The 26845-nt window shown below is 42.6% G+C and overlaps 1 protein-coding gene across 2 annotated transcripts in view; it reads left to right on the top strand.

The window, feature by feature from the left end:
- The first annotated feature begins 2090 nt into the window (after positions 1 to 2090).
- The window catches only part of SLC2A13 (solute carrier family 2 member 13), a 168336-nt gene continuing 143581 nt past the window's right edge, over positions 2091 to 26845 (top strand). For both annotated transcript variants that reach the window (XM_054189296.1, XM_054189292.1), the window contains exon 1: positions 2091 to 2849. In XM_054189296.1, the coding sequence (XP_054045271.1) occupies positions 2303 to 2849 (547 nt within the window). In that variant the 5' untranslated portion in view covers positions 2091 to 2302. The remainder of the gene's footprint in view (positions 2850 to 26845) is intronic.

Below are 26845 nucleotides of genomic sequence, written 5' to 3'. Positions count from 1 at the left end.
CAGAGCTGTGAATCTAAACAGTGTTTCAATTTAACAGTTAATCTCTTGAAAGCATAACGTCACACCTAAAACCCACCTAAACCCTTTTGGACCTGACCCTCCTGTCTTAGATTACTAATCATACCTACTACATTTCACATGACTGTGAAATCATTTATAAGTCAGCTCTTATCATGAAATCCAGTACTACAGAGAGATGATCATAATAATGAAAATCTACACACAAACCAAACAAATCCTCCCTCTTTCTGATGAAGTCAGTCTTCAGTGTAGCACGTCCCGCTTCTTTGTTGTGTTTCTTCCGGGAATCCTTTTAAAGATAAGCTTGACAGCATGATCTGATGAGAAATAATATCTGTTTGTGATTGTGTTGGGCCAGCAATTGGAAAAAAAGCGCTTTTTGTTAGCTCTCTGGAGTCTCTATTAACTGTAACATACAGAATGCCTCCAGCTTCTGAGATGGCTGTTAAAAAGACAGGTTGTTTTTGTGACAGCCAGCTGTTGTGACAATATTCTGTGAAAGCATTCCTTCTTGCTGGCTAGGGATTTGCTGTGAATATTTGCTGTTTGATGCACTGTCCCTCACATTCTTTAGTTGGGGCTTACATATAAAAAGTATTGGGTGCTGTGCTTGTCAGGCAAGCCTGGAGACTTCTGGAACATTACAGATCTCTCTCCTGATGTCGTTGTAGAGATGCAAGCCAGCCTTCTGGTGGCGAGGGGACAGTTTCTTGTAGCACAAGATGATAACTTCATTCCTACAGCCTGGAACCGTTTACTCTAGGGCTGTGTTGGGCCCTAATGGTCTGTACAGGGATAAGGAATGCTCTGTGCCAGTCACACTGTAATATCCAAATCTTGATTAAAAACAACTGAACGTTAACATGTGTTTAATTTTTACCTAGTTTTCACATGCTTAAAAATGGAAGCTGACCGATTGTAGTTATAAATCCACTGCCACATCTGTCACTAACTGGATTAACTACACAGACAACTGTTAATATAATTCACTTTGGTAGCTACAGCTCGCTGCTTTATTTAGTTGGTATTATCTGGACCAGAGAATATCAGCATTTCACAGCTTGCTTTGAGGCAAACCACCAGGGAGGCCGCATGCAGCTGGCCACCTTAGGCTTTGCTCCCTCTTCTAATTTTTAAATTCCTGTGGCTATGACTAGTGCTGGTCACAAGGCGCATGCTGACAATAACTTATCCCATTAATTACTGAAATTCTCCATCATTTGGCTGGACCCATTATGAAGGGCCTTTACTGGAGACAGTCAAGGCGGCAGGAAAATTTTAATACGTCCCGTTAGACCAAGCCTTAGGAGTGAGATAATTTTCTGATATGACTTCTTTTTCCTCAGTGTTTGCATCGCCCTGGAGGACTCTCCCCGCAGGGTGGCCACAGGGGCTGCCGCGATGTCGCCGCGTGTCAACGTCCCTCCCCCCCCCGCCCCCAGCTCCCTCCCGCACTCGCCACCAGGCGGCCCCGCTCGCCCGCGGGCCGCGCCTTCGTCCTGCCGAAAATCCGCAAGAAAAGCGCTTAAAGACGGCATTATCAAACCGCTGCGCCCTACTTGGAAGTATAAACGTTGAGAACAAGCTCCAAACTTTTCCTTCTATAGGGTAACAATTGGTCGAAAAACCTCCCTTTTTCTGCCACCCCGCACTTTAGAAACGCGAACTTTGGACTTTCTTCCAGCCATTACGTTATGAAATGAACGGTGGTTTTCAGCGGCGGAACGGGAGGGCGAGGCGGGCGAGGCCGGCGGCCCCTTCCAGCCCTCACAGGATGAGGGGGGGCTACCCCTCAGAAACACCGCCGGCGGCGGCGGGCTGGGCGAGCTACCCCCCGGCCTTGCGGGGCTCCGTTGCCGCCGGCCCCGCCGCTCGCCAGCACCTCTCCTCAGGGGGCGCGGGTCCGCGCCCCCTGAGGAGAGGTGCTGGCGAGCGGCGGGGCCGGCGGCGTCGCGGCGCTCAGTGCGCAGCCGCAGCCCGCCGCGCCTGCGCAGTGCTGCGCGCCACCGTGTGTGAGGGGAGGGAGTGTTGGGGGGGAGGCCGCTGTCCCCGCCCGCCTCCGCCTCCGGCTCCGCCTGGGCGCTGGGAGCGGCGGCCGCGGCGGGCAACTTCCCGTCAAGTCCGTCCGGTGGCGGGGACTATGCGACCCGGTTGAGCGCGGCCCGAGAGGGGCGGGCGGGGGCGAGGACAAGCGCCGTAGCCAGAGTCGCCCAGCAGCCGCCCGCCTCAAGCCCACCCCCCCACCCGCCCTTCCCGGGGCGGGAGCCGCCGCGGCCGTCCCATGTCCCGCAAGGCCAGCGACAATGTGGAGTACACGCTGCGGAGCCTGAGCAACCTGATGGGGGAGAAGCGGCGGCGGCAGGCGGACGGGGCCGCCGGCTCGGGCGCGGCGGCGGGCGAGCGGAGCCTCATCGCCGCCGAGTCGTGCTCTAGCCTCAACAGCGCGGCGTCGGGCGGCGAGCTGGAGCGGGCGGCCCGGCGGCAGTTCCAGCAGGACGAGACCCCTGGCTTCGTCTACGTGGTGTCGGTCTTCTCCGCCCTGGGGGGGTTCCTCTTCGGCTACGACACCGGCGTGGTGTCGGGGGCCCTGCTCCTCCTCAAGAAGGAGCTCAACCTGGACGCCCTCTGGCAGGAGCTGCTCGTCTCCGGCACGGTGGGGGCCGCCGCCCTCTCCGCCCTGGCCGGTGGCGTCCTCAACGGGCTGTGCGGCCGGCGGCCCTGCATCCTGCTGGCCAGCGGCCTCTTCACGGCGGGAGCCGGCGTCCTGGCCGCCGCCCGCGACAAGGAGACCCTGCTGGGGGGACGCGTGGTGGTGGGGCTGGGCATCGGTGAGTGCCGCGCCGCCCCGACGGCTCCTCTCCCACCGTCACTCCCCGCGGGGACCCCAGTTCTTTGCCCCCCCGGGGAAAAGCACCCCTCCCCGGGAGGCGGGTTTAAGCGAGCCTAAAATCCGCCCGTTGATGTGAGGCAGCCCGCCAAGAAAAGGCGAACGTGGGCTCTGAAGCCCTCGTCTGCCGGCGGGGGAGATGCGCGGCCGCGCCGAGGTCGGGAGAGGGCTCTGCTGGGCGCGGAGGGCAGCGTGTGTGCTTCCCCGCCTCCGTTGTACTCCCAGGCGGTGTAGTCCTAGCCCGTGTTGGGGGAGAGTTTGTCAGGTTTCTGTGCGAGGAGAACGGTTTCGCATCCCTTCTTGGAAATTCATCTTCAGGGGGATCCTGTCCACAGCTCACACCGTGAGCTTTGCATTGAGGCGGCTCTGGGCAGTCAGGAGCGGGGGGGAGATGGTGCCTGTCGTTCTGAACTGTAAATGTCTCTCTTCTGATTCCCCGCACAGCTTTGCTTTTTGCTGGGCACTAAAGGAGCGCTTTTGGGATAAAATGAGGTAGTAATCTCTGTGGTCAAATGAGATGATGCTTGCTTTGGGTTTCGTTAACAGCATTCTGCAGAACTGAACATGAATTGCCGCTCTTAGGCTGCCTTCCTATATGTGTTGCATAACTTGCAAGCAGTAGGTTCTGATAAAACTTTATAGTTGTCCCGAAGAACTTGATGAGGAGTGTTTCCTCTAACTTTTGAGACTAGTTTCTCTGCTAACTATATCCTAAATATGCCCAGAATTTTGGTTGCCCTTCAGCTGTCATCCCGTCAAGCACTAATTTGAATGATACTCATTATGGAAGATGGGCTGTATGAGGTTATTCAGACTCCTCGGACTACAGTATGTATAGAAAAAAAAAGTAGTAAATATTTCTCACTGTGATCTTGCAACCCTTCCTATCTAAAAGCATGAGGACAAATTGAGAATTAGACTTGATTTCCTCTGCATAGCAAAGTTCTGTTTCTTAGCCATTGAATATTTTTTTTTTTTAATTCTCTGGCTTGTTATAGACACGCTTGCTGGGATGCAGTTTGTGGTCTGATTAAGGAAAAAAGTTAGTGAGTCATAACAAGGGCTGTCAGAAATAAAATTGTCTCCGTCCTTGAAAGGGCTCATGCTGGTTTCCCTGTACAGTAAGGGGGGACATCATCTTCAGGTTGCAGTTTTCCTGCCCTGAGTTGGGTGGTTGTTTTTTATTTTTTAAATGCTACCTTCCAGCATTTTTTTAATCAAGACTTCAGACTGCAGAATGTTGATAACGTTTCTTATAATGTTCAGGAGACAAGAAAACTAAATTTGCCATCAAAATACCTGCCAGCTCATAGCCAATATGTAGTACGTATGTTTAGTGTCAGATACTAAAAATATCAAATTCTGTGTCTTTTTGTGTTTGTAAAGCTTCTTGTGTTCTTTGTTGACGGTAACTGGTTACATTGACAACTTCAGGGGGAAGAGAGAGGAAAAGGATGGGTGGTTTTCTTGACTCGTGTATGTGTGTCTTGTAGAGAGATATATAGGTGTTGGAATTACCTATATACGTTGGTGCAAATGAATGATGTTGGTATTGTCAGAGAGATATGAAACTTGGGTCTTAATATAATTAATATATGAAACACAGAAATAGAAATTGAGAGCTAGGGGCTCTTCTTTTGTACAGCTGTAAATCTCTTTTGTGGTCTGGGGAGAGAGGTCTCTCTTTGCCTTCTTTCCATGTCAGGGACAGAGATGGTGGGTCTGCCGGGGCTCCGGAGAGCTGAAATAATGACTGAGAAATGTTCTCAGGGTTTTGGAGCACGAAGACACTAATTTATATTTTAAAAATACGGTATTCTGTCATTTTTATCAAAGGTTGCTCTTCTTAATGTGATAGAACTTATGGCCAGAAACAAAGCATTACCTTAAATTGCTGTCACAAGAGACTCCAAGCATCTTGGAGTCTAATACTAACAAGGTTTATTTTACAAAAGGAAAAAATATATTGTGGTTCAAACCTGTTCTCATACAGTAAACTGCAACGATCTCTACATTAAATCCCCCACCAGAGGGAGCCTGGATGATTTCATGAAGGCATTGGAGATTGGTGGAACTTTTAACCAGTTTCTTCCCTTTCTTCTCTTGGAGCTCTCTATCATTTTATGGTCCACAGTGAGAAAGAACTTACTAGCGTTGGTGTAAGGAGGTTGCTCAGTAACATGAACTGCCGAAATGTGAGGGTGTGATGCTGTAGTGTTATGAAATGCTTTCCTACCTGCATGCCAGTAAAAACTTCTTAACTGTGTATAATTTTATACCTTTTTGAGGTCTCTTTCCTGTAGCTCTCTGCCAATTGCCCATCAAGAGATCTACTCCAGAAATAGATGTTCGCCTGCATTTAATAAATGAATTACTGTGCTATGGGTAGTACTGTGGTGCTGTAAAAGCAGATGCAGTAATGGTTACCTATGGGACTTTGTTCCGCCCTTGCTGGTACAGTGTGGATCGTGTTAATTGGGTCCATGCGAGAAAATGGCTATTTTTCTCATGACTGTGATTTATAAAGGGCTATGGTTAAAATTTCAAGGATTAAAACCACAGGATATATGCAGAAATGACAATCATCTCTCACTTGTCTGTCTTGTCTGTTTTTTACCATTTTCCATAGAGCTGTTTTGAGATAGCAAAACTCTCCTTTTCACCCCAGCAATTACAGAAGGAGATGTTTCTAGAAAATAAAGACCTTCTCTCAAGCATAAGCCAAAGTCCTCTTTTATTTCAAATGTTGACCAGATTTTTGTGGTTGGAAACAGTTATGTTCCCTTTCTCCCTCCCCCCAACGTAAATACAAAATACAGGGAATGCAAAAAAAAAGGGAAACCACGTTCAGCATAAGCTTAGAATATGCTTAGATCTTTTCAGGTCTGAATTTCAAAATACATAGTTCATGACAACTTCAGGAAAAATGACTTAAGAAAAAGATTATGGCCATCATTCCCTCCCCCAGACCCACCCCTTCCCAAGCAGCTCTGCTGTCCCTGACTCTTTAGGAATTTGGTTGAGCCTGCTGTCAGGAATGCAACGATTGGATGGATATTCATTACAGCAAATGTGGGCAAAATTCAGACATTTAGGAAATTGTGTCACGTGTGCTCAGTAGCACTTTGTATGAGCTTAGCTAGGAAAAATGTCATTGGTACAAAGCATATTTGGACCTTCTGCATCTGGTAACGCTAACGGCCTTCCCTGCTGCTGAAGGGTGACCAGGCACACTCGGTAGGGGATTGAGGGTCAGCATAGGTTTGCCTTGTGTGGGCTGCTGTAGTTTGCACACTTAGCAGGAAAGCCAGGTTTTTCACTTGGCTCATCTTCGGTCTGTCCTACCAAAGTTTGAGGACAGGCCAAGAACTGAAACACCAAAAGTTTGAGCTAGGCATGGCCATAGACAAGAGCTAATTCTACTGAAAACCTGCTGGTGTGAGAAGGGAGATGGAGAGTGAGTAGAGTAAGAACTGGGACTAAATGTGATAGAGACAGAAAGGATAATAATGAATAGCTCTGTTTGTGAAGTCATTTCTTTCTTAGACTGTAATCAGTCCAGTGTCCTAATTTCACAATCACTGTGTTGTCTAAACATATTTGGATGTGTATCCACAACTCGACAGTCTGCAATGGGAGCAGTTCATCCTTCTGTCATTTGAGGATGCTGAAGGTTTTAAGCCTGCAGCTGATGTACGTGGGTGTTGGTGTGGTGTTTCAGGTAGTGTGCTGTTCAGATCACTTTTTCAAGAACGTTTATGTGTGAACACAGGGTTCAGGAAGTGACAGAATTAAGCTTGCTCGTGCAGAGTTGATCTCTATCTTAATGTACAATCATTAGCTGGATGATTAGATTCTCCTGTCTTGTTCAGCATGCAGAATAGATGATGCTCAATTAATGATCAGCTTCTCAGTGTTTTGTTTTCTTACTCAATGTGTGGCTTAGGTGTTACTTAATGCATACGGTACCCCAGCCCCTGGGGAAGCAGAGTTACTCCTTAGGACTACTGTGTGTGCGTGTACTCTTGTTACATGCAATGCAATGGAGACCTGTCGGGTTAGGTGCCTTGTCTTCTCTCTGACTCCGTTTTTGCTGGTATGTGTTGTGTCTTCACCATGTAAGCCTGCTGCTCAGTGCTTGCTTTGTACTCAAAATGTCTGTAGTATTTTTTTTTTTTTTTAAAGGCAGTATTTGAATGTGACATCTGTGGTGTTCCTGGTAGCATCTTTTTACGGCATATGTAGGTCATTTTCTGAGCAGAAGAAACGAGATTGTGCACAGAATTAGGCAGGACTGAAAAGCGCTGGCATATGGTTCAGGGCTCCTGGGGTGGGACTGGCTTCTACTGACAGTAGCAAACAGCAAAAATAACCAAATTTAACGAAAGGACTTGAATCGTGTAGTACCAGCTCTTTATTATCTTTACAGTGGTTAAGTAAAGGTCCACTGTATCAGCTGGACTACCATGTATGCTGTGAAAATACCGGAAAATAACCAGCATGACCTGTTGCTTATTAAAGATGAGGACATGTGTGCTGTTTTGTTATGTTTTTTTTTTTTAGTGTATGAGCTTTTTCAGGTGCTGTGTATTTTTATCTTGGAAAAAATTACAGATTAATCTCCTCCTCACCTCCACCCTCCAACCCCCATGGGAAGCTCTAAACCTTCAGTCTGTTTTTATGAGTGAGTGTCCACCACATTTTTTTTTTTTTTAAAGGAATTTATACCTTAGTACATTTTAGAAGGGGAAGTCAACCTCAGCCCCCAAATATGCTGTGCTGTTTCTGGCAGGTGCTTGTAGTTTTCAATCCAGAGATTCAGAGGCTATTTTTCCCTCCAGAGACAGCGGTTTGTTAGTATAAGCTTGCAGTGGGAATGGAGGGGAATGGAGAGACAAATAGCCACATTGCTGAAATGGACTCCTGTACTGCCACTGACCAGAGATGCTCGCCCAAGTTTCCAGGATCTATAGCTTCTGCCGTTACTGTGTGCACTCAGGGTTGGATCTCTGTGTCTTAAGAATTTGATCTGTTCTTGTGCAAAAGCATCTGGGAGGATAAATTAACTTCTGACTGGAGCTGTGATCTTACAGGGTACCAGGAGCACATTAAAATGCAAAACGGTATCTTTTGAAGTCCTCTAATTTTGTGTGCATTGGACAAGATACACAGTGCTATGCTCAGTTCACTGTTATGTCAATAAGCCCCGATTCCGTATTGTTTTGTCTGCTGGTGTAATACCAAAAAATCAGCAATTTATACATAAATATTACTATCTTTGGCTAATATTTAGTGACCATTTCAGAATAAAGTATTAAGCACACAGGGTTACATCTAAGAGAATTTTTGGATTTCTGATTCTTCTGGAAACTGTTTAAAGTCACAAGGGTGGTCTGTCTTTTTTTTTTGTTTGGTTTTTTTTACCTTTGTTTTGGGCTTTTTGCTGTTTTTGTTTAACTTAAAAAAGAATAATAATTCCCGTAGTTGATAAACCTTGAAATTGATTTTCTACCTGTAAAACATGAGAATCTTCTATAATAGTTTTCCCTGCACTTGGTCAAACTGTTCTATCAAAACATAATTCCTGTTGTATTTCAGGTATTTTTGTTCATTTTGGAAAAAATACAATGCATCCAGTTCATATGTGACATAAAACTGAAACTTTTATGATCCTCTTATCTATATAAAAAGGCAACTTGAAGGATGCTTGCACAAGTGTTTCCTTACCTATCTTGAAAAATTCATGTGCGCTCCAGAGGTGGGCTTATTTTCAAGATGCTTTATTTGCTACAGGAACAAGAGACCAGTGGCATCCGCTTACCAGAATGTTAAAGACAGCGAATCATTCAGTCGGAACTCTTGGATTTAAGCGACTTGTTTGGCTAAAGCTTCTACCAGCCCCATCAGCAGCGGCACAAGGCAGGACATCTGAGGAGAGTCTGAGAAGCAGATTTGAAGTGTTAGCTGCTGTCTGCTGCTGTGCGCTGTCAGGATATGTGCTTAATTTTTATTCTGAGCATACTATACTAGTATGTACTTTGCCAACTGTATCCTGAGAAGCGATGAAAAATGTAAAAATCCTGAAAGTAGATGCTGAAAAGGGGATTTTTAAATTATCTTAAGTGGGTTTTTATAGAGTATATTGTATTTCTAAATACATTCATTTTTTTAAAAATGTAGTATTTTAGGGATTATTCAATGAACGTATGGTAAGCTTTTGGGTTGCAAATCCTACGGAAGTCCTGAAAATTGATGATTTCTAATTAAGATGGCTGGACTCAAACTGGATGACTGTGGCTGTGCTGCATGCTGGTACCACAGAGGTATAATGGGCCTGATGGATAGTTTCGTTTGCAAAATTGTTTTATGGGTCTTCATTGGTGAAGAATTAAGTTTTCGTATCTGACCTGTATAATTAGTGTTGCTGGTGTGAAGGTTGTGAAGAGGCTGGGTCAGGTGGGACAGTCATTAAAGCTGCTGAAAGCCTAAAACCAGCAACTGCTGGGGGGAAAAAAAAAAAGAAGAAAAAAAAAAAAAAAAAAGTGTGTTAATACATGCAACTCTTTACCTTGGTCTTGTCCTTTAGTTGTCCCTCAGGGTTTTTTCCCCCCCCTCCCCTAGAGATGGGTCTTCCAGTTGCATGTATTCAGGAGCTGTCAGCTCAGCTTCTCTACTGGAACTTCTCTTCCCCCCTCCCTGATTCTTCCAGTGTAATTCAGCAAGGGAGCAGCTCTCTGGAGGAGGTTTGCCCTCTGTCGCTAATTTGAAAGGCTTCTTGGTTCTTGTTAGAGCTGATGTTTTCCAAAAGCACCTGGCACTGGCCTTGGGGTTTATCGTTTGCTAGTGATCATTTTACATCAGTGAGCGCGTTCTACTTCTGCTCCTGAGTGATGAGGCAATTTCAAGGCAAAAATATTTTCCAGGCAGTGTGGGGAACCACGGTGATACCTGATGCTTTTAGCACAGGGGCTGACAGACACTTTGCAAGGCTGAATGGTCTTAAGGGAGAAGTGGGGTTTCCCTGGGAGGCAGTTGCTTCACGCCTCAAATCTAGAACTTTCTGGTCTCTTCTCAACACTGTGTATTTGGGGAAGGTCTGAGTTTTCACAGGTCTCATGCCAACTGGTAACACTGAGAAGCTCTAATCTAATCAACAGGCACATACAGCTGCGTGCTCAATTGTCTCTGAGGCAGTAATGAAGTGATTGTTCATCTCCAGACAATAGACATGAAAACAGAAGATGCCGGAATTGGTGGAGGACCTGCTGTGTAAACAAGAATGTGTACCTAAAATTAGATTCACCTGGCAATTGCCCATATTTTCATAGTCTAGACAAAATTAAATAGCTTTAGAAACCTATACCATAAGTGGTAGCCCTAAGGCAACAATTTTCCAGCCTTTTCCCAGAAGTGGGATTTTTCTGCAGACTGACTTTTTCTGTCTGCCCTTCTGTTTCCCTTTTCTTTTGGTCAGGAGCCTTGTGGGCATGGTTTTCTCCACTGTTGCTTCTCTTGCAAGCTTTCAGGGAAGCAAAACTAATAATTGTGGTTTTAATGTACCTATGTGCCTATAATCACTTTGGAAAAGATTATTTTCCTTCCAGCTGGAAGGAAGCATTTAAGGATGTCTTTGTGTTTAGCCACAGCTCTACTTTCCTGTCGTACCCTGGAAACCCAGGAGAAAAGGGTTCCAAGTCGGAAAGAGCAGAAGAACCTGCCTGGTGTTACACACTTGTATTGCCCACGCTGTGGGGCGTGTGGTCTTGTAAGTTGGGAACGTGTTCCAGTGAGCGCTTCCCTGAGAGAACCATGTACTGACATGGTCACTGGCATGTGCCAATGGAAGATGATCTTTAATTTCTGATTGCTCATAAGAGCCATCATTCATAAGCTATCAATCACGTTTATTCTAATTAAACAGGAAAAAAAAAAAGTTAGGTATTGGTAGTATTTGAAAACTGTGGTAGTAATCTTGATTTGTGCCCTGCTCTGAGCTGCCTTCTGCAGTTCAGCCAGGTTCTGCTGTGGCATCTGTCCCACTTCCAAGGGTGAGAGAGCAGCAGAGCTCCAGAGATTCCTCCTTTTCCCTGGTGCAGAAGCAGGGCAGAGCTGCTGTGCCCAGAGGAGCAGGAGCAGAGAAGGAGCACCAGTGCCATCCTGTTCCCATGCCCTGTGATGCAGTTCAGCCTCCAAAGCAAGACTAGACCAGCTGGTAGAAATAGGGAGCTCCTGTTCCTATCCCTCTGTTTTTTCCTTCCCTAAATTATCATTGATTCTGGTCCAAAGCATGTAGTAGTACTACAATATTTGGTAGTTATCTGTGATTCTGTGGATTTTTTAGCCAACATTATGAAGGATTCAAACAGTATGGCCCGTTACTTTTTTACAGCTCTAATCCTGGAGGAACTGGCAGTACTTAACCTGGAGAAAACACAATTGTTGATTTATTGTCTCTTCAGCTGCACATGGAGAAGTGGATAGGCAGTCAGGATTCACTATTTTCTTTAAGGGAGAGTTAGATGATCCTGATGCTGAAGACAGCCATTTCTGAGCATGTTGGAGTTTTCTCTGGTGCTACTGAACTGGCAGTTGTAGCATAGGCTTCACATTCCACCGCTCAACGGCAAAAATAATCAGGGAATTATGGAAGAAAAAAATAAAGCTACTATCTTAAAGGTGCCTAGAGAAAGCTGGAAGCAAAAGCTGTGTATTGAAGCTAATAAATATACTTGATAAATTACTTATTCCTGAGCTTTTTATTGGAAAAGTGGTAGGTAACTAAATATATTGCATGAAAGTTATGACAATGAGGCTGGAGCAACTTCAGAAAACTAGAAAGATAAGTGAAGCACAGAGACTACATGAGGTGTTGGAGGCAGGGAATGTTTTTGCTGGCTGTTTAAACATCTAACTGGAGTGCAGTTGGGAACAGGGAGAGCTGGGAACCTAAGTTCTATGGTTGATGGAGGATGGTATTTCAGGATCCCAAAGTCGAATGCCTCAGGTTAGAGCTAGTACTCCTTTGGAATCTACTTGTCTAACATGTGATAGTAAGAGAGAAACACAACTTCTTATGGTAGTTTTAGTGTGATTAAGGTTCAGGTCAACGTGCTATATTTGCTATTCCTAGCTGTATTAGGACTTACTCTGCCTAAATGTTATTTTGAAGTTAATTTTCTGTTTGTAGCTGCCCACCTAGGAAGTTTTGTTTAATCTGTGAGGTTAAGGAGATAAAATTGAAGGGGCTCGCCACTAAGTACTTGCTCTTGGTTGGTTAATTTTTTTAGGGTTGTTGGTTGGAGCCGTGATGGATCCTGGGGAGAGTCTAACATCTGAGAAAGGCAGTGTGGTAACAGATGAACTAGAGCACAGTGAGCATGGAGGAAGTACTGGTTAAGACCAAAGCTGTGTGTACTTTAAGCATGCACTTCAGCAAATGTTTGCGTATAAGTGACCTTTTTTGTTTGTTCACAGGTCCTTGATTATTGGACTGTTGAGGTCAGTAGTAGCTATGTCAGCGCAGGAGTGGGGAATCTGCCTGAGGGGAAAAGGTAAGCCTGGTTTTATTCACTATAGAGTTCAGCAGCTAAGTCTTTTGCCTTGTAGACTCCCTGCTCCTGCATTAATCACAGGCGCTGCTGACCTCACCAGTCCAATTCACGTTGGAACAGCTTGGTACGAATGGAAAGCCAGAGCCACCCGGACAACTTCAGGATCTTGAAGAAAGGGATGGAAAAGACTAAATGTTGTACATAGGCATTCATAATCTTTTAGCCCATGGATTTGCGCGTTGTGGTAATATGTTGGGCTGAATACTGGGGTCTGGTTTTGTACTGTATGTAGTTCTTGGGTAGGAGGAGAAATAAGGCTCAGAATGTAGATCCTTTCTCTTGTAATGATTGACTGGCATGTTCCTGGAAAAAATCACTGGTGCATATAGCAGAAATCTGGGCACACATTGAGTACAGCAGAAATACACAAATAATGTCAACTTTTCTTTTAGTGGGTGGGAATGTACTTTACTAATTTCTTTGAAAGCTTGGATGAGAAGGTATGTGCTATTTATCTTAAAATCTAACTTTGGGGCAGGGTGCAATAGTTGTATGCACCTATATGCTCTATGTGATTACCTCTGTGCATCTTATATCCTGACAGTTTAGGGCTTCCCTTCCTCCCTGACTGCGGTCTGCAGTTTTACTAGCTAGAGTAAACAAAATGTTATCATGTTCAACAGTGTATGTGCTTCTGAAAAAGCTGTAGGTTCAAGGCATATTTTTTAGGTCAAGCTTTGTTGTTGTTGTTTTGCTTTGTTTTGTGCATGCTGATGGTGACTTCAAAGTAAGAAAAGATGCAGCTTTTGTTTTGGCTTTGATTCTGCCTGTCCCCACCTATTTTGGAATCTTCCTTCCCTGGAGTCAAAAGTTGTCTGTCCTATCAGTCTGCAGGGCCTCTCCCTAATTCAAAGTTAATTGCTTTGCCTGACACCCAAGTACTATCTGGGCGATTAATCATTATCCTCTTAGATGTGGAGTGCTCCCTTGCACAGAAGGAAACGGTGCTCTGAGCTTATAAATGCAGCAGCGAAGAGAAGATTTTTCCTCATAGCTGGAGACCAGCAGGCCCGTCTCCTCTGAAATACCTACTGAATCTTTGGCAAGATCTGAGCCACCTGTTTACAATATTTATGTTTAGTCTATTCAGAAGTTAATTATCAGCGATTCACCCTGTAATGGTGAAACTTCTAAGGGACTGTGTGCATGTTTTCTGGTTTTCCTTACCTAGAATCTTATAGATTCATAGAACCATTGGGTTGGAAGGGACCTCTGGAGATCATCTCGTCTAACTCCCCTGCCAGAGCAGGGTCACCTTACAGCAGGTTACACAGGAACGCGTCCAGGTGGGCTTTGAATGTCTCCAGAGATGGAGACTCCACCACCTCTCTGGGCAGCCTGTTCCCAGGACTCTGCCACCCTCAAAGTAAAGAAGTTCCTCCTGAAGTTTACGTGGAACTTCCTCTGCTCAAGTTTGTGCCCATTACCTCTGGTCCTGTCCCCGGGGCACCACTGAAAAGAGCCTGGCCCCATCATCCTGACACCCACCCTTTAAGTATTTATAAGTGTTGATAAGATCCCCCCTCAGCCATCTTTTTTCCAGGCTGAAGAGACCCAAATCCCTCAGCCTTTCTTCATAAGAGAGGTGTTTGAGACCCCTAATCATCTTGGTAGCCCTTTGCTGCACCCTCTCCAGCAGTTCCCTGTCCTTCTTGAACCAGGGAGCCCAGAACTGGACACAGTACTCCAGGTGCAGCCTCACCAAGGCAGAGTAGAGGGGGAGGATGACCTCCCTTGACCTGCTGGCCACACTCTTCTCGATGCGCCCCAGGATGCTGTTGGCCTTCTTGGCCACAAGGGCACATTGCTGGCTCATGGTCGTCCTGTTGTCCACCAGGACTCCCAGGTCTCTTTCCACTGAGCTGTTCTCCAGCAGGTCAGCCCCCAACCTGTCCTGGCGCATGGGGTTATTCCTCCCCAGGTGCAGCACCCTACACTTGCCCTTGTTGAATTTCATAAGGTTCCTCTCTGCCCAACTCTCCAGCCTGTCCAGGTCTCTCTGTATGGCGGCACAGCCTTCCGGTGTGTCAGCCACCACCCCCAGCTTTGTGTCATCAGCGAACTTGCTGAGGGTGCACTCTAGCCCCTCATCCAGGTCATTGATGAATATATTGAAGAGGACTGGACCCAGTACTGACCCCTGGGGAACACCACTCGTCACTGACCTCCAACTAGACTCTGTGCCCCTGATCACGACCCTCTGAGCTCTGTCTTTCAACCAGTTATCTATCCACCTTACTGTCCATTCATCTAACCCACTCTTCCTAAGCTTCCCTATGAGGATGCTGTGGGAGACCGTGTCAAACGCCTTGCTTAAGTCAAGGTAGACCACATCTACCGCCCTCCCCTCATCTATCCATCCAGTCATGCCATCATAGAAGGCTATCAGATTAGTCAGACATGATTTCCCCTTGGTGAATCCGTGTTGAGTACTTCTGATAGCTTTCTTTCCTTACACATGCCTTGAGATGATGCCCAGAACGAGCTGTTCCATCATCTTTCCAGGGATAGAGGTGAGGCTGACGGGCCTGTAGTTTCCCAGGTCCTCCTTCTTGCCTTCTTAACCTGTTTCTGGCTGGCTTAATAGAGCCTCTGCTCATGGTCATGCGCTCCCTTGGATCTTTCTTCCATGAGTATGGATTTGTGTGTGAGTGTTTTTGGTGGGTTGCTGAGGCGTAAATCCCTATGGCTGTGTGCCAGTTGGATGGGGGCAAGCCTGCCCTGACTGTTAGCCTGCTGTCTCAAGCTTTTTATTAATTCTGCTTTTCTTCCTGGCGGCTCTTTCCAGGATACAGGAAGTGAAACTGCATGCTAGGTGTGATGGGGACTTCTTATGGACCACTTTGTTACAGTCAAACTATTCAGTTTTTCAGTTTGTTTAGCTGCAACGGCTCCTTATCCCCAAGTTTCCCCTGTGAGGGAGCTTCATTTGGACGGGGTATAGGGAAACCACACTCCTTGCACTGATGCGAAGAAGAGGGAACTGGAAGTGTGGATGCTAAAGTGGCACTACTTGAACCTCAATAACTCATCTGCCACACTTGTGTCATCACACAATTTCACTTTTTTCACTTTTTTTTCACAAAGTGAAAATTTTTCACTTTTCCTGGTGAAAAAGAATGTCTGATCCAGGCCTCCTAGATAGTCATGTTGGGAAGTAGGAATCCAGACATCTGGAGAGCTCTGTGTGTATGCACACACAGGAAGAATTGTGTAATGAAATACAATTATATTAGTGGATGTTGTCATTAGGAGTTGTTTGTATTTTTGTGACAAAAAAAATGTGATTGAAGGTGACTATGCAAGAGGATACCATAAACCAGTTGTGCAGGTTTTCAGGGTTAGTGTGTTGGGAACGTATTCCACAGCTCTGCTCTGGAGGACAGGAGAAGGTACAAAGAACTGCTTTGGGGTATGGACCTGTTCTTTCTGCTTCTTTAACTTTTTTTTATCAAGTGGGAATATATAGTTCTTGCCTCAGTTCTTTCTTCTTAAATTTTTATCATGTAGGGATGTGTAATGGACTTGTGTGGTCTAACACCCGCACCGGATAATTAGTTTTCATCTGTGCTGTGGCAATGAGCAAGAAGGAGAACTTCAAGAGGCCTGACGCAGCACTCCTTCACCAGTCTTAAGCGAGTGTGATTCCACTGACATCACAGCAACATTAATTTCTTTACATTATGATCTTGATAAACTACTAATTAGTATGGTACTTTACAGGAGATATGAATCTGTTCATTGGGTAATTGTAGGATCATATAAAGTCAAGTTTGCAGGGTAGATACAGATGTCATACTGAGCTACAACTGAAAAATACAACTTTAGGCAGATTTGTTAGAGACTTTATAAGAGTTTTAAGCTGATATTTGAAGATGGCGCACGTATTATTTCCTTGCAAATGCATATATTCATCTTCTATGATATTTTGCCTACAGCAATGCTCTGTTTCTTGCTTAAAGCAAATGATTAGGTTCGCTGTAGTAAAACATAAAAATGCCTGTGTGCGTACTTTTCAGTCTTGTACAAATGCATTCCCGGTGTAGCTGAATCATCCAGAAGCAATGTATGGCTCTTTTTGTTTGGATTTCTATTTGTCATACATTATCAGCACTAAAATACATGTATCCCTAAAGCAATAATAGGTTGAGAAGTGTTTGGTCTGCTGTGTCTCCTTTTCACAGTTGGTTTGCGTGTTCTTTGGTTTGGATTTCTATTTGTCATGCATTATCAGTCACTAAAATACATACATCCCTGAGGCAATAATAGATGGAGAAGTGTTTGGTCTGCTGCATTTCACTTTCACAGTTGCTCTGTGCGTTCTGTACTCTGCAAATCCATCCTGTTACAGGATCTGTAGCCATCGGTTTTCTAAGTCACAGTAAATTTTGCCAGTGCAAATACCAGCTTGGGTTACCTGTCCTAGGAGCTGGAACCTATGCAGTTTACTTGTGTGCTGTAGAAGCAATAGTAGCAAAGCCACTGTTGTGTTCTTGTAGTAGCAAGAAAAAAATATTATTTCATGCTGATGCAAAGAGCTAGAGACACATAGACTTGAACTCATCTTGCCGTGACATGAAGTTTTTTGTGTCATGCAGTTTTATAGTCTCAAGGCTGAATTACAACAAGCCTTATGTTAAAATAAGTTAAATACATGCACGTGGTTGTTTTACTTTGCCACTCAGAAGGCTTTCTAACTTTAAATAATGCAATAAGAAAATTATTTGTATTAATTCTGTAAGGTGGGGTGATGTTTGCTTCCATTTTTGAAAGGCATTCTTGGACTTATTAAAAACAAATAATAATCTTTAATTCTATCAGTCATAACCTGTTCAACACTACAATTTCTGTGAATGGACTTCATAGGCTGATGTTGCAGTTTCTCAGATGATTTCCTCTACAGTCAGATCTCTTCTTTCCTCTTTCCTTCCTTGCTGTGTGTTTGGCCTTTAGAGAGGCAGTACTGTCGGTGGTACTAGTCAGGGAAGCCTGATATTCAAAACTTACTGAAATGCTGGTAGATTATTTGTTCCAAATTACAATTAATGGCTGTTACATAATTCCCACTTGGCTTTGTAACTGTAGGTAATTCTACTTAACTGGAAGCACAAACTGTGCGTTAATAGATAAATATATACAAATCGTCACATACTTGTCATTGTACAGAAAATAAGATTGCCTAAAATCAACCCAACTCTATAAAGCATTAGGATTTATCTCAGTGGCATAATGTAGACTTAACTTCCAGAATGTAATCTGACATGCTGTATCACTAACTTTGCTTATTCTTCAATTACTCCCAGGAGCCTTTTCTGTTCCTTACAAGCAGTTGGCACAAGAGTCTTAAAGGACTTTGCTACTAAATGCTTTTGGTAATTCATACCTAAGCTTGAGTTTTCTGGTATGGCATATTGAAACACTACTCCAAGTGTCTGTACCTCTTAGCAGTTAAAAAGTCCTTTACACTAAGAAAGGAGTGCAATGTAAACTAAGAGTGAACAAATGAATGTGGGTGTGAACTTGACAGTATTTGAAAGGTGGGTCATGCTTCTCCCGCAGATAATGAGCAACAGACATTTGAATTGCTGAAAACACACACTGGATCGGAAGCACAGCCTGTGGGAAGTTTTTCTAGTGGTACGACTGTGGTAGGTCATGAGTATTACGGAAGGTGTTACCAAGGAGGTTGTCTTTGGTGTCAGGAACAGTAGTATTCTGCTAGAATAGAGGCTTCTTCCCAAACTTATCTACATATAAACCTGTCATCAACTTGTGTGCTTTGCAACAAATTGTAAAATTTTATAGGGAAAATACCGTGATTTTATTGTTTTCTTGCTGCATACAAGTATAAATGGTACTAACTGGGCAGGTAGGAGTGGGTAGTGAGTAATTCAGAAATCCAGTCACCTATGAGCTGTTTTGTGCTTCGTTGCTGCTTCCTAGTGCTTTATTAGAAACTAACACAACTGGTTTCTTTCCTACTCATAGTTACTCTGTTAGTGCTCAGTTTAATAATTCTCCTCCAGTGGGTAATTAATTCTGCCTCCTGATGCTGCCCACCTGCAGTATTGTCAGCAGTCCCTACCCTTTGTTTTGGGAAATAAAGAAGAGGATGTAGACCAGAGATGTTTTTAAAATGTAAATAAAAGTAATTCCTCTTACTTCTGAGTGAAAATTCTATTATATGTATCTGGGTTTTACTGTAATTGATGTTTCAATTAGATCTTGCTTTATGAAAAGTTAATTAAAACATCAGGTGAAATGTGACCAGATTATAGGGAAAACCAAGGTGCAAGACTAATTATTTCATAGGGTTTCTTTGGAAAGAGTTCTGTGAAGATTTGGAGCGCCCGCCCCGCTCTGGTGTTAGGATTTATTTAAATTTATTTATAAACTTTCTCTGTGAAAGTAGAGAAATGCTGTAAGTGCAGAACTTGCAAAGTTTGTATTTCAGAGAGATCCTGGGTTTAGTTGTTTTTCTTGGTGGTAGCTGGTGCATGAATCTTTTCACTTAAAACTTGAACCCAACATGAGAATGTTGTCCCTTCGAAAGAGAATGAGGCTTAATTTTTAACTGTAAAACTTTCCATTTTAAGAATGGAATCCGCTTCTTAGTGGGAGCTGATTCAAAGGAATTAAACAAAATTAACAGGAGGCTCTGCTTCAGAGCACAAAAGAAGCTGGGGCACTCAGAGGCTGGGGGACAGCAAACTGAAACAGCAGAGTATTTCATTGCCTGGTTAGTCATGTTAAAACTTACAGTGATTTATGGCAACTTGTGCAGTGCAAGTCACAGGAAAAGCAGATTTTATCTTAACAAGGATATTTGCTGCATCTATGTGAATTAGAATGGGACTGTCAGATATGCCATCTTAAATGCTAACTCCTAATTCTTCTTAAAATTTCTTGTTTTCACTATTCTCTTATTGGATAGGGGCAACAGAGCAGACTGCCACAAGGGAGAATCAGTGCAGTTCTCTGAGTTACAGAAGGGTATTTTAGATGCCCATCTTTATTTTGTTTTAATCTTTAGGTTGCCTAGAGTTACCGGAGTCTTGTATCAATTAATGAGATTTACTGAGAACATTGCAGTGTTTGCCCAGCTTCCACTGGAAGCTGACCTGCAGCTCTTCCTGAATCCTCCCCTGCTAATGTGCCCGGAGAATGAAAACTGGGCAGGAAAGAGCCACTCTGCGTGGGACCTCGGGAGCTGTGCTCCTGTGATAGGCGGCTCTCGCATCCGTTTGCTCTGACCACTATTATTAATGAGGAGGTCTGCAAAGTAAAAGTTGGAGTAAAGCAACCCTGTTAGCAGAATTAAATCTGTTGTTTGGAAGATGGCTGTCCATTACAACATGCCCATAGGACTGCAAGTTGTCAAAAGCGGAAAGCCATGAGAGCAGCATCTCCCAGGTTTTCCTGGGATTTTCTTCCTCTACTGGTCTCTTTCCTGAGGCCTTGAGACTTGGCAGTCTTGTTTTTAACAAGCTCTTTGCAGTCTGTTTCCCTGATAAAATTTAGCAGTAGTTTCTTACTACCTGCAGCATCCGCCCACTCCTGGTTAGCTGAGACTCTGCTCAGCTTTTTGTCCTTTAGATATTGGTAATGGAGCGGTTGATCTGTTCCTTTTTTCCCCGTTAGCGCTTGACAGATATTGTCTTGGGTTTTTTTTCCACAAATGCAGCAGCCTCATTCTTCAGTTGTAACATCTTTTTGTCAGTATAAGCAACCGATGAAAGTCAATACACACCGAAATAGCTTAAAGTACCCTTGTATCCCTTGACAGCTCAAGCATTACACCATGAATACTGCAGTTGAAACTGCTGATCTAGACTATTGCAAGTCATTTCTAGGAGTAAACCTACATGGGCTGAAGAAGTTCAGCCTTGGTTTGTCCCTCTACTAAGGACAGTCTAGTGCAAAATCCTTGTCCTAATAGTCAAAACCCTTTTGAGACTTAACCGCTTTACTTGAGAGATACATACCTGGGATTTCTCCATAGGGTGTTCTGCTGTTACAGTTACATTGCACTGGCACCAAGCAGCTGTTACTGAAATGGTAGTGGGGAATCTCCAGACCATGGGAAGAAGTTGCGTGGAAGCTAGACATGGAAACTAGATGTTTAAGCTGAGCTGCTTCTCATAAAGCAAAGAAATGTACAGCACTTGGACTATAGACTTAAGATGTTGACTTAACCTGCGTGCGCTGGGAACACCCTTATTCTTCCTAGCATGCAAAATGTGCACACCATGGAAGGTATCTTGAGGAAGTACTATACTGGTGTCTGCCACCACCCCCAACCTCAAACACTGCAAATGTAGACACCATTTATTTTCCCATATGGTCAAAAAATGTGGGTTTTTATCTCTAAATGGATCACTTGTGTTTGTAGGCACAGTCTTGTTTGTGTATGAAGCCTCTAGTATAGAGGGAAAGTGAGCAGTCACTGTGGCTGGTATGTTTTCATTATAATTATAGTTATACTTACATTACTGTCATGGGTGCTACTTGCATTATAATGGTAGAGTTGAAACTTATTTTTTAAAATCAGGCCTTAGGCTGTGAAAAGCTTACAGGCCTTTTGTTTATTTTTCAGAGCAATAGTTATAAAACCATATAACTGGTACCTGTCTTCCTACAAATCATGCTGTTTCTTGCACAAGTGGGTAACTAAATGTAGTAATTCATATCAAAATACAGTTTTCTGCATTGATGGTTGCAATGTATTTACCCTTTGCAAGCACAAAATTACTGGGAATGTAACCTAGACAGACAGTATTTTTATGAATGGCTTTCTAGAATAGCAAATGAACACATGCAATGTCACTTCATAGTTTTTGTCTGAAATACTAAGTTTGCAATGACGTTAGTCTTTCTAGATTAGTTTTTTTTTTTTTTTAATTAATGGCAAGTGGTAGGTAAGAAAATGCATTCTTCTGCTCATCTTCATCTGAAGCTGCATGTTTGGAGTCGGTTGCTGGACTTTTGATTATCTCGATTAAACCTAAAGCAGTTCACAGAAAAGTTAACCAGTTTAACTGTTTTAGTAAGTGCACTTGTAGAAAGAGGCACTGTTAAAACCAAGTTACTTAGCTGAAGAGGGCTTTCAGGTATAATGGAGGGCATGCTTTTAGCTGTAGTTCAGCTTCTAAAGCTTGTTCATGTTTGCTTAGATATCGCTTCTCTTAGAAGTGTAGTAAGTTGGGTAAAGCATCACTGTAGTAGAACTAGGAAAGAAAAACATGGTTTATAAACAGAAGTGCAAAGTTGGAAAGGAGTATTCATTTTATCTGTAGCTTTCAAATTATTACCTTTGTCCTCTGAAAATAAAATTTTTCTGCACAGAAAATCTTAGTTAATCCCAGAAGTGCTCAACTGTTATTCTGGGTTTTTTGGTGTGGGTTTGGTTTTTTGTTTTTGTCTGGGTTTTTTTTGAACCATGTGAAGATTGCATGGTGTTTATAATGCTGGCTTTCTAGCATATATGAATGGTTATGTAGATGAGTCCTGCCAAATATTTCTGGGTCATTATAAAACCATACTTCCCTGCTGGAAACTGCTGTTTGCTTGGCTGAGTCAGTCGAATGAGCTGGATGGCCACTCCTCAGCCACTCAGTTTTGCTCGTTGTGATCTCGCGCGCCTTAGCACAAGTCCACGTCAGCTGCCAGATCAGAAGTCTCAAATGGGAAACGGAGTAGCTGAGATACAGATACGCATCCTGCTCTGCTGTGGAAGGGGAGGAGCTGCTGGCTGGGGAAGCAACTCCTTATCTTTGGCTGTGACCGCCTCAGGGCTTGGCCAATTTCATCTGCCTGTTTTTCCTAGGTGTCAGCAGGCAGCGCCTATAGCACATAGTCTGCGTGTGCTAAAGAATGTCTACAGTAAAGCACTGCTTACATCAATTACTATTTATTTGAACTAAAAGCTTCACTTCTAAAATAGCTTAAGTACTGTTTGTCTTGCATGTCTATACAAGCTATCATAAAGATAACTACTATATTGTATTTATCATTTTCAAGTGAAAGAAAAATAAAATGCTCATATTTTCTGAAGTGAGAAACTTTTATAATATGGTAAAAATAAAGGTTGCGTTGAGTAGTACGAACATCTATGTTGCTTCACTCTTTCACAATGAACGGTCTTCTGTAGCTTGTAAGTTCATAGAATCTTTGCAAAACTAATTCAGAGATGAAACAAATCAGGGCTGTTTACTGGTTGCTTTTTGTTGCTTTTAGTCACTTTTGGGGCTCATTGTTAATCTTGTGTTGTTATAACAGTTCAGAAATGCACTTTCTCACAATTCCTGGTACCTTTCAAGTAGAGGGAGCCCTAGCAAATTCGATATTGATAATTAGTGATACTCCTTCCCCTGCATGCCTGTGTGCACACACACATACTTCTTGAGAAAGAGTTTTTCCCATTTAGGCTTTTGTAAAAATGCTGTTCCAGAAGTAATTAGGCTGCTCCTGTCTGGATCACTTTAGAAAAAGAAGAAAATCCATTTCAGTGTTGAAAGTTGCTAAATACAAATTGCTAGCTGTGTAGGTGACTCAATAAAAGACTTTTTAACTCTTTTGCTTACTGAAAATGTAGGTGTAGGTTAGCAACCGATTACTTTGCTTATGTATTTTGAAGAAACTGTCACTGATGAGCTAGCTCGATTAATTACCAGTTCAGTTGTTTCATTTTTATGATGCTGTCTTTTAGCTGGATTTCTTTAAGGAATCATTCTGATTAATGTTTTGAAGTACTCTGAAACAGGGTAAATCTTAAAGCTAGATCTCTGGATAGATTTGGGCAGCATAAGGGGAGTAACTTGTTTTAAACATGCTAGCTTTCTGGAATGGGATCTACAGCCATGAACTACAAGCGCAGGTTCCCGTTATGCCACGCTGTGAGAAGGAGTCCCCTCGGTAGGATACCCAGGAACTAGTGGGGAGAGTCTGACTGGGGTGTTTGGCAGCCTGGATTAAAAGGAGTACATGCTGGCCGTAAAGAAAGACTGGATATGGGTAACTAATTCTGGGTTGCTGGGAAGTGTAAACTGTGATCTAGCATCTGTAGTTCTAGGCATGCCCTTATGTTTTGGACAGTTGCGAGGATCTTTGCTTCAGGTTTTCGGGATGTTTAGCTTGATTATTTTGGCTCTGGTTATTTAAATCCCACTCTTTCCTTCTGACTTTGACACTCAAAATAAATTTTCTTTTTGCGTGTTTTTGGATTACTGTAACCTTGAATAATCTTAAAATAACTTTGGATAGAAGAAATGGTTTGTATTAAAATTCCTCTTCCCAAAATGAACTGTTTTATGTATAGTTGTATATAGTGTGTGTATATATGTGTATATATATATAGTAATGTTGAGGCTGAGGGACGCTACAGTTACAGTGGTTCTAGCACTTATAAATAGTTATTTTCATCTGACCTTAAAAACTTTCTCAGTTCTGGTTGCTGTCATGTAAATTTCTCTTTCCGTTCCTACTGTTTGACAATTTTCAGTCAGCATTTTCAGAAGTATCTTTTCACCCTCTAGTTTTCCTACTTACTCTTTTGGTGTCCACAGATTGTGGCACGTTTTGTATCCCCGTGTACATTGGGATGTTATTTGGTAGGGTAGTAGTTTTTAATTTACTGCTTGTGTGTTATTAAAGATTCCTGCAAATTTTTTGGTTTTTTTTTTTCAAGTTTTTGCTGGACTAAATTTTCTTTTAATAAACTGGGTAAATTAGGTTTTAATAAACCTTCACACTCTAGCCTGTACATGGTAGGTTCTTGTCTATCTTTCCTCAAGTGTCATGGCTCACTCACTTTTTTCCCATTTCATAAACCACCCAGTTTTCAGATTAAAAAGATTCCCTGGCTTGCAGAATTTTAGTGTAGGAAAATAAGTACTGTGACAAATAGTCCCTTCTTGATTATTCAGTTTGTTGTATATTCACGTCTCTACTATGATGTGTGTTTTCCTTATACTCTTCTTGCAAGATACTGCTCTGGAGATGTCAGAGATAGTTGTTAGCGCTTTCATTATACAGGAATTGTACTCTGTGTTGGCATCTTTTTTTTTTTTTTAATGAGTTGGGTTTGTATCTGTACCTTTTGATCAAGGGAGAGTTTGAAACTTGAAATTACTCTTGTGTGTAATGCAGCTCACAAAGGCTAATTCTATCTTTTGGGCGGGCTGCCTTTACAATATGACAGATGTGGTTGTTTCTAGTGGACACAATTTGAGGGTTTTTTTAGGTGAAAAAGGATTTTGTGTTCTTGATCCTTACTGATACATGCAACAGTGAAAAACTTTCTTGTGGTCAACAGGAGGAATTATTCATCCAGGCTCATTAAGATGTGGTTGTTCTATAAATTTGAAGCAATATCAACTAGTGAGGAACTTAATTTCTTTTTCTTCAGATGGTTCTGGGCCTTGGACTGTTCTGCAGTTGGATGCATATAGTAACGCAGGTTTTTGGCACTAATTATGATACTGTTCACTCTGGTTTGGGCTAATGGCTAGATAGAGACATAAAGATCTGCAGTTACTTAGAATATTAAATGTTGCACCATACAGATTCTTTAACTATGATGAACCGGCTCTCTCTCTGATTTAATAAATTAGTGTTTCAATAAAATACAAGACTTTAATGAAGTCTGTTGACTTTGGACGTCCAATCTAGAGGAGATACACCCAAATCTGCCTGTTACTGTGATTTATGTTCTTACAAAGCAATGTGGGTTTAGTGGTGGTGGTTTGTCCCACTGCCCTTAGTTATTTCAGAGCTGTGCTGTAGCCAAGTACAGTTGTGCCACTGCTAAGAAATGGACTTCTTCTAATTTGATGTAGGGAAGAGACTGAAATAGGAAAGTGTGCTGTCAGTCATCCTTCAAATAACTTTCAGTAACCAGTTATAAACTCCTGATAATGCCTGTAGTAGATATGTGCAGTGGGTGGAAAGCCTAGATATTAGAGGGTACTTGAGCTTTCCCTTGATGTTCACACTCAAACGCAAGCTGTTTCAATGAAGACTTTAGTTTTATCTGCTAGGGAAGTGGTTAGTGTACTTAGAACAGTGTTCAAATGCACTGCTTTCTCAAGTAGTTCCTGTTAGCATGTTTAATGAGGCACTCTAGTAGCTCCTTAGGCTCACTGTCACTACTGAAAACTGAAGTGTTAACTGTAACAGCAGAAAAGGACTACGACAAGACTATGAAAAGTCTTAATTTTTGTTTAGATAGAGCCGTATAATTAAAATATGTTGTAAAGTTATCTGTAGAATAGCAGTGGCTGACTGCTGATGTATGTGTGTTTGTGAAAGCTAATGGTCTTTTAAAATGAATATCCTTGACAGTTAAAATGTATCTATTTTGTCAATGATAGACATTCTTCTCTCCACAAACTACTTAAATGGATTCTTCTTGACGTTGACAGTAAAGAATATAAAATTATTGTGGAACTTGTCACTTCTTTCAAAAAGTTAACCAGTGTGTTGCCCTTATCCGTGAATACTGCTGCTCAGATGTGAGCAATGTTCTGAAATTATTGGTTGGCAAGAATGCAGTTTTTGTTAGAAATAAAGTAAAAACCTTAGAGTATAATTTGTGGGAACACAACTGAGAGAAAATACTTGATGAAAGTCTCTTTGTCTGTATAATCTGATGTACTTCTGGGATCAATAGTGTTTCAAGGCACTAAATTTAGATTGTATGTCCAATATCCAAGATGTAAGAAGTTTATCAGATTTCCTGCAGAGTTCTGGAAGAAAACGTTAGCCTGATGTTCAGCTGTAGCTTGGCAAGTTTCCCTCTGCCCCTTTTGGAATTTAGTATTTGATTAAAAAAAACAAAACAACCAACCAACCAACAACAGCCAAACCTTAAATTCATATTCAGACTTTCTCATAGCATAACAATCCCTATTAAGCTGTTTATTAATATTTAATTCATGATTCTCTTTGCCATAAACCTGCTTCTTCGTCAGGTTGCCTCTCCATCTGTGGAACCACATTCTAAAGCTGCTTGGAATCCTTACAAGTAGTACAAACCACTATGGGCAGCTTCTTAATGAAGTGAACTTTAAAGTTGGTTGCATTAAAGTTTAACTTTTTAATGAAAATTTGCTCTTACAAATTCATTCTGATACATGAAAAAACAAAACTATTACCTTGGTTAATTTCTCAGTACAGCTTTATGTGTTAGTGAAGAAAGACTCATTCCCGTGAGTATTCTGAAAGGAAATGTTTTAGTAACTTCTTTTTCTGCCTGTTTATTTGGAAATCCTAACAATAGAGATTTCTGTAATGAGCTGTGACTGTTCTTTTTTGTTAATAGAGATTA

Source organism: Rissa tridactyla, chromosome 1 (assembly GCF_028500815.1).
Source record: "Rissa tridactyla isolate bRisTri1 chromosome 1, bRisTri1.patW.cur.20221130, whole genome shotgun sequence".
In the NCBI taxonomy this organism is placed as follows: Eukaryota; Metazoa; Chordata; class Aves; order Charadriiformes; family Laridae; genus Rissa; species Rissa tridactyla.
This window is presented reverse-complemented; position numbering and strand designations above follow the sequence as displayed.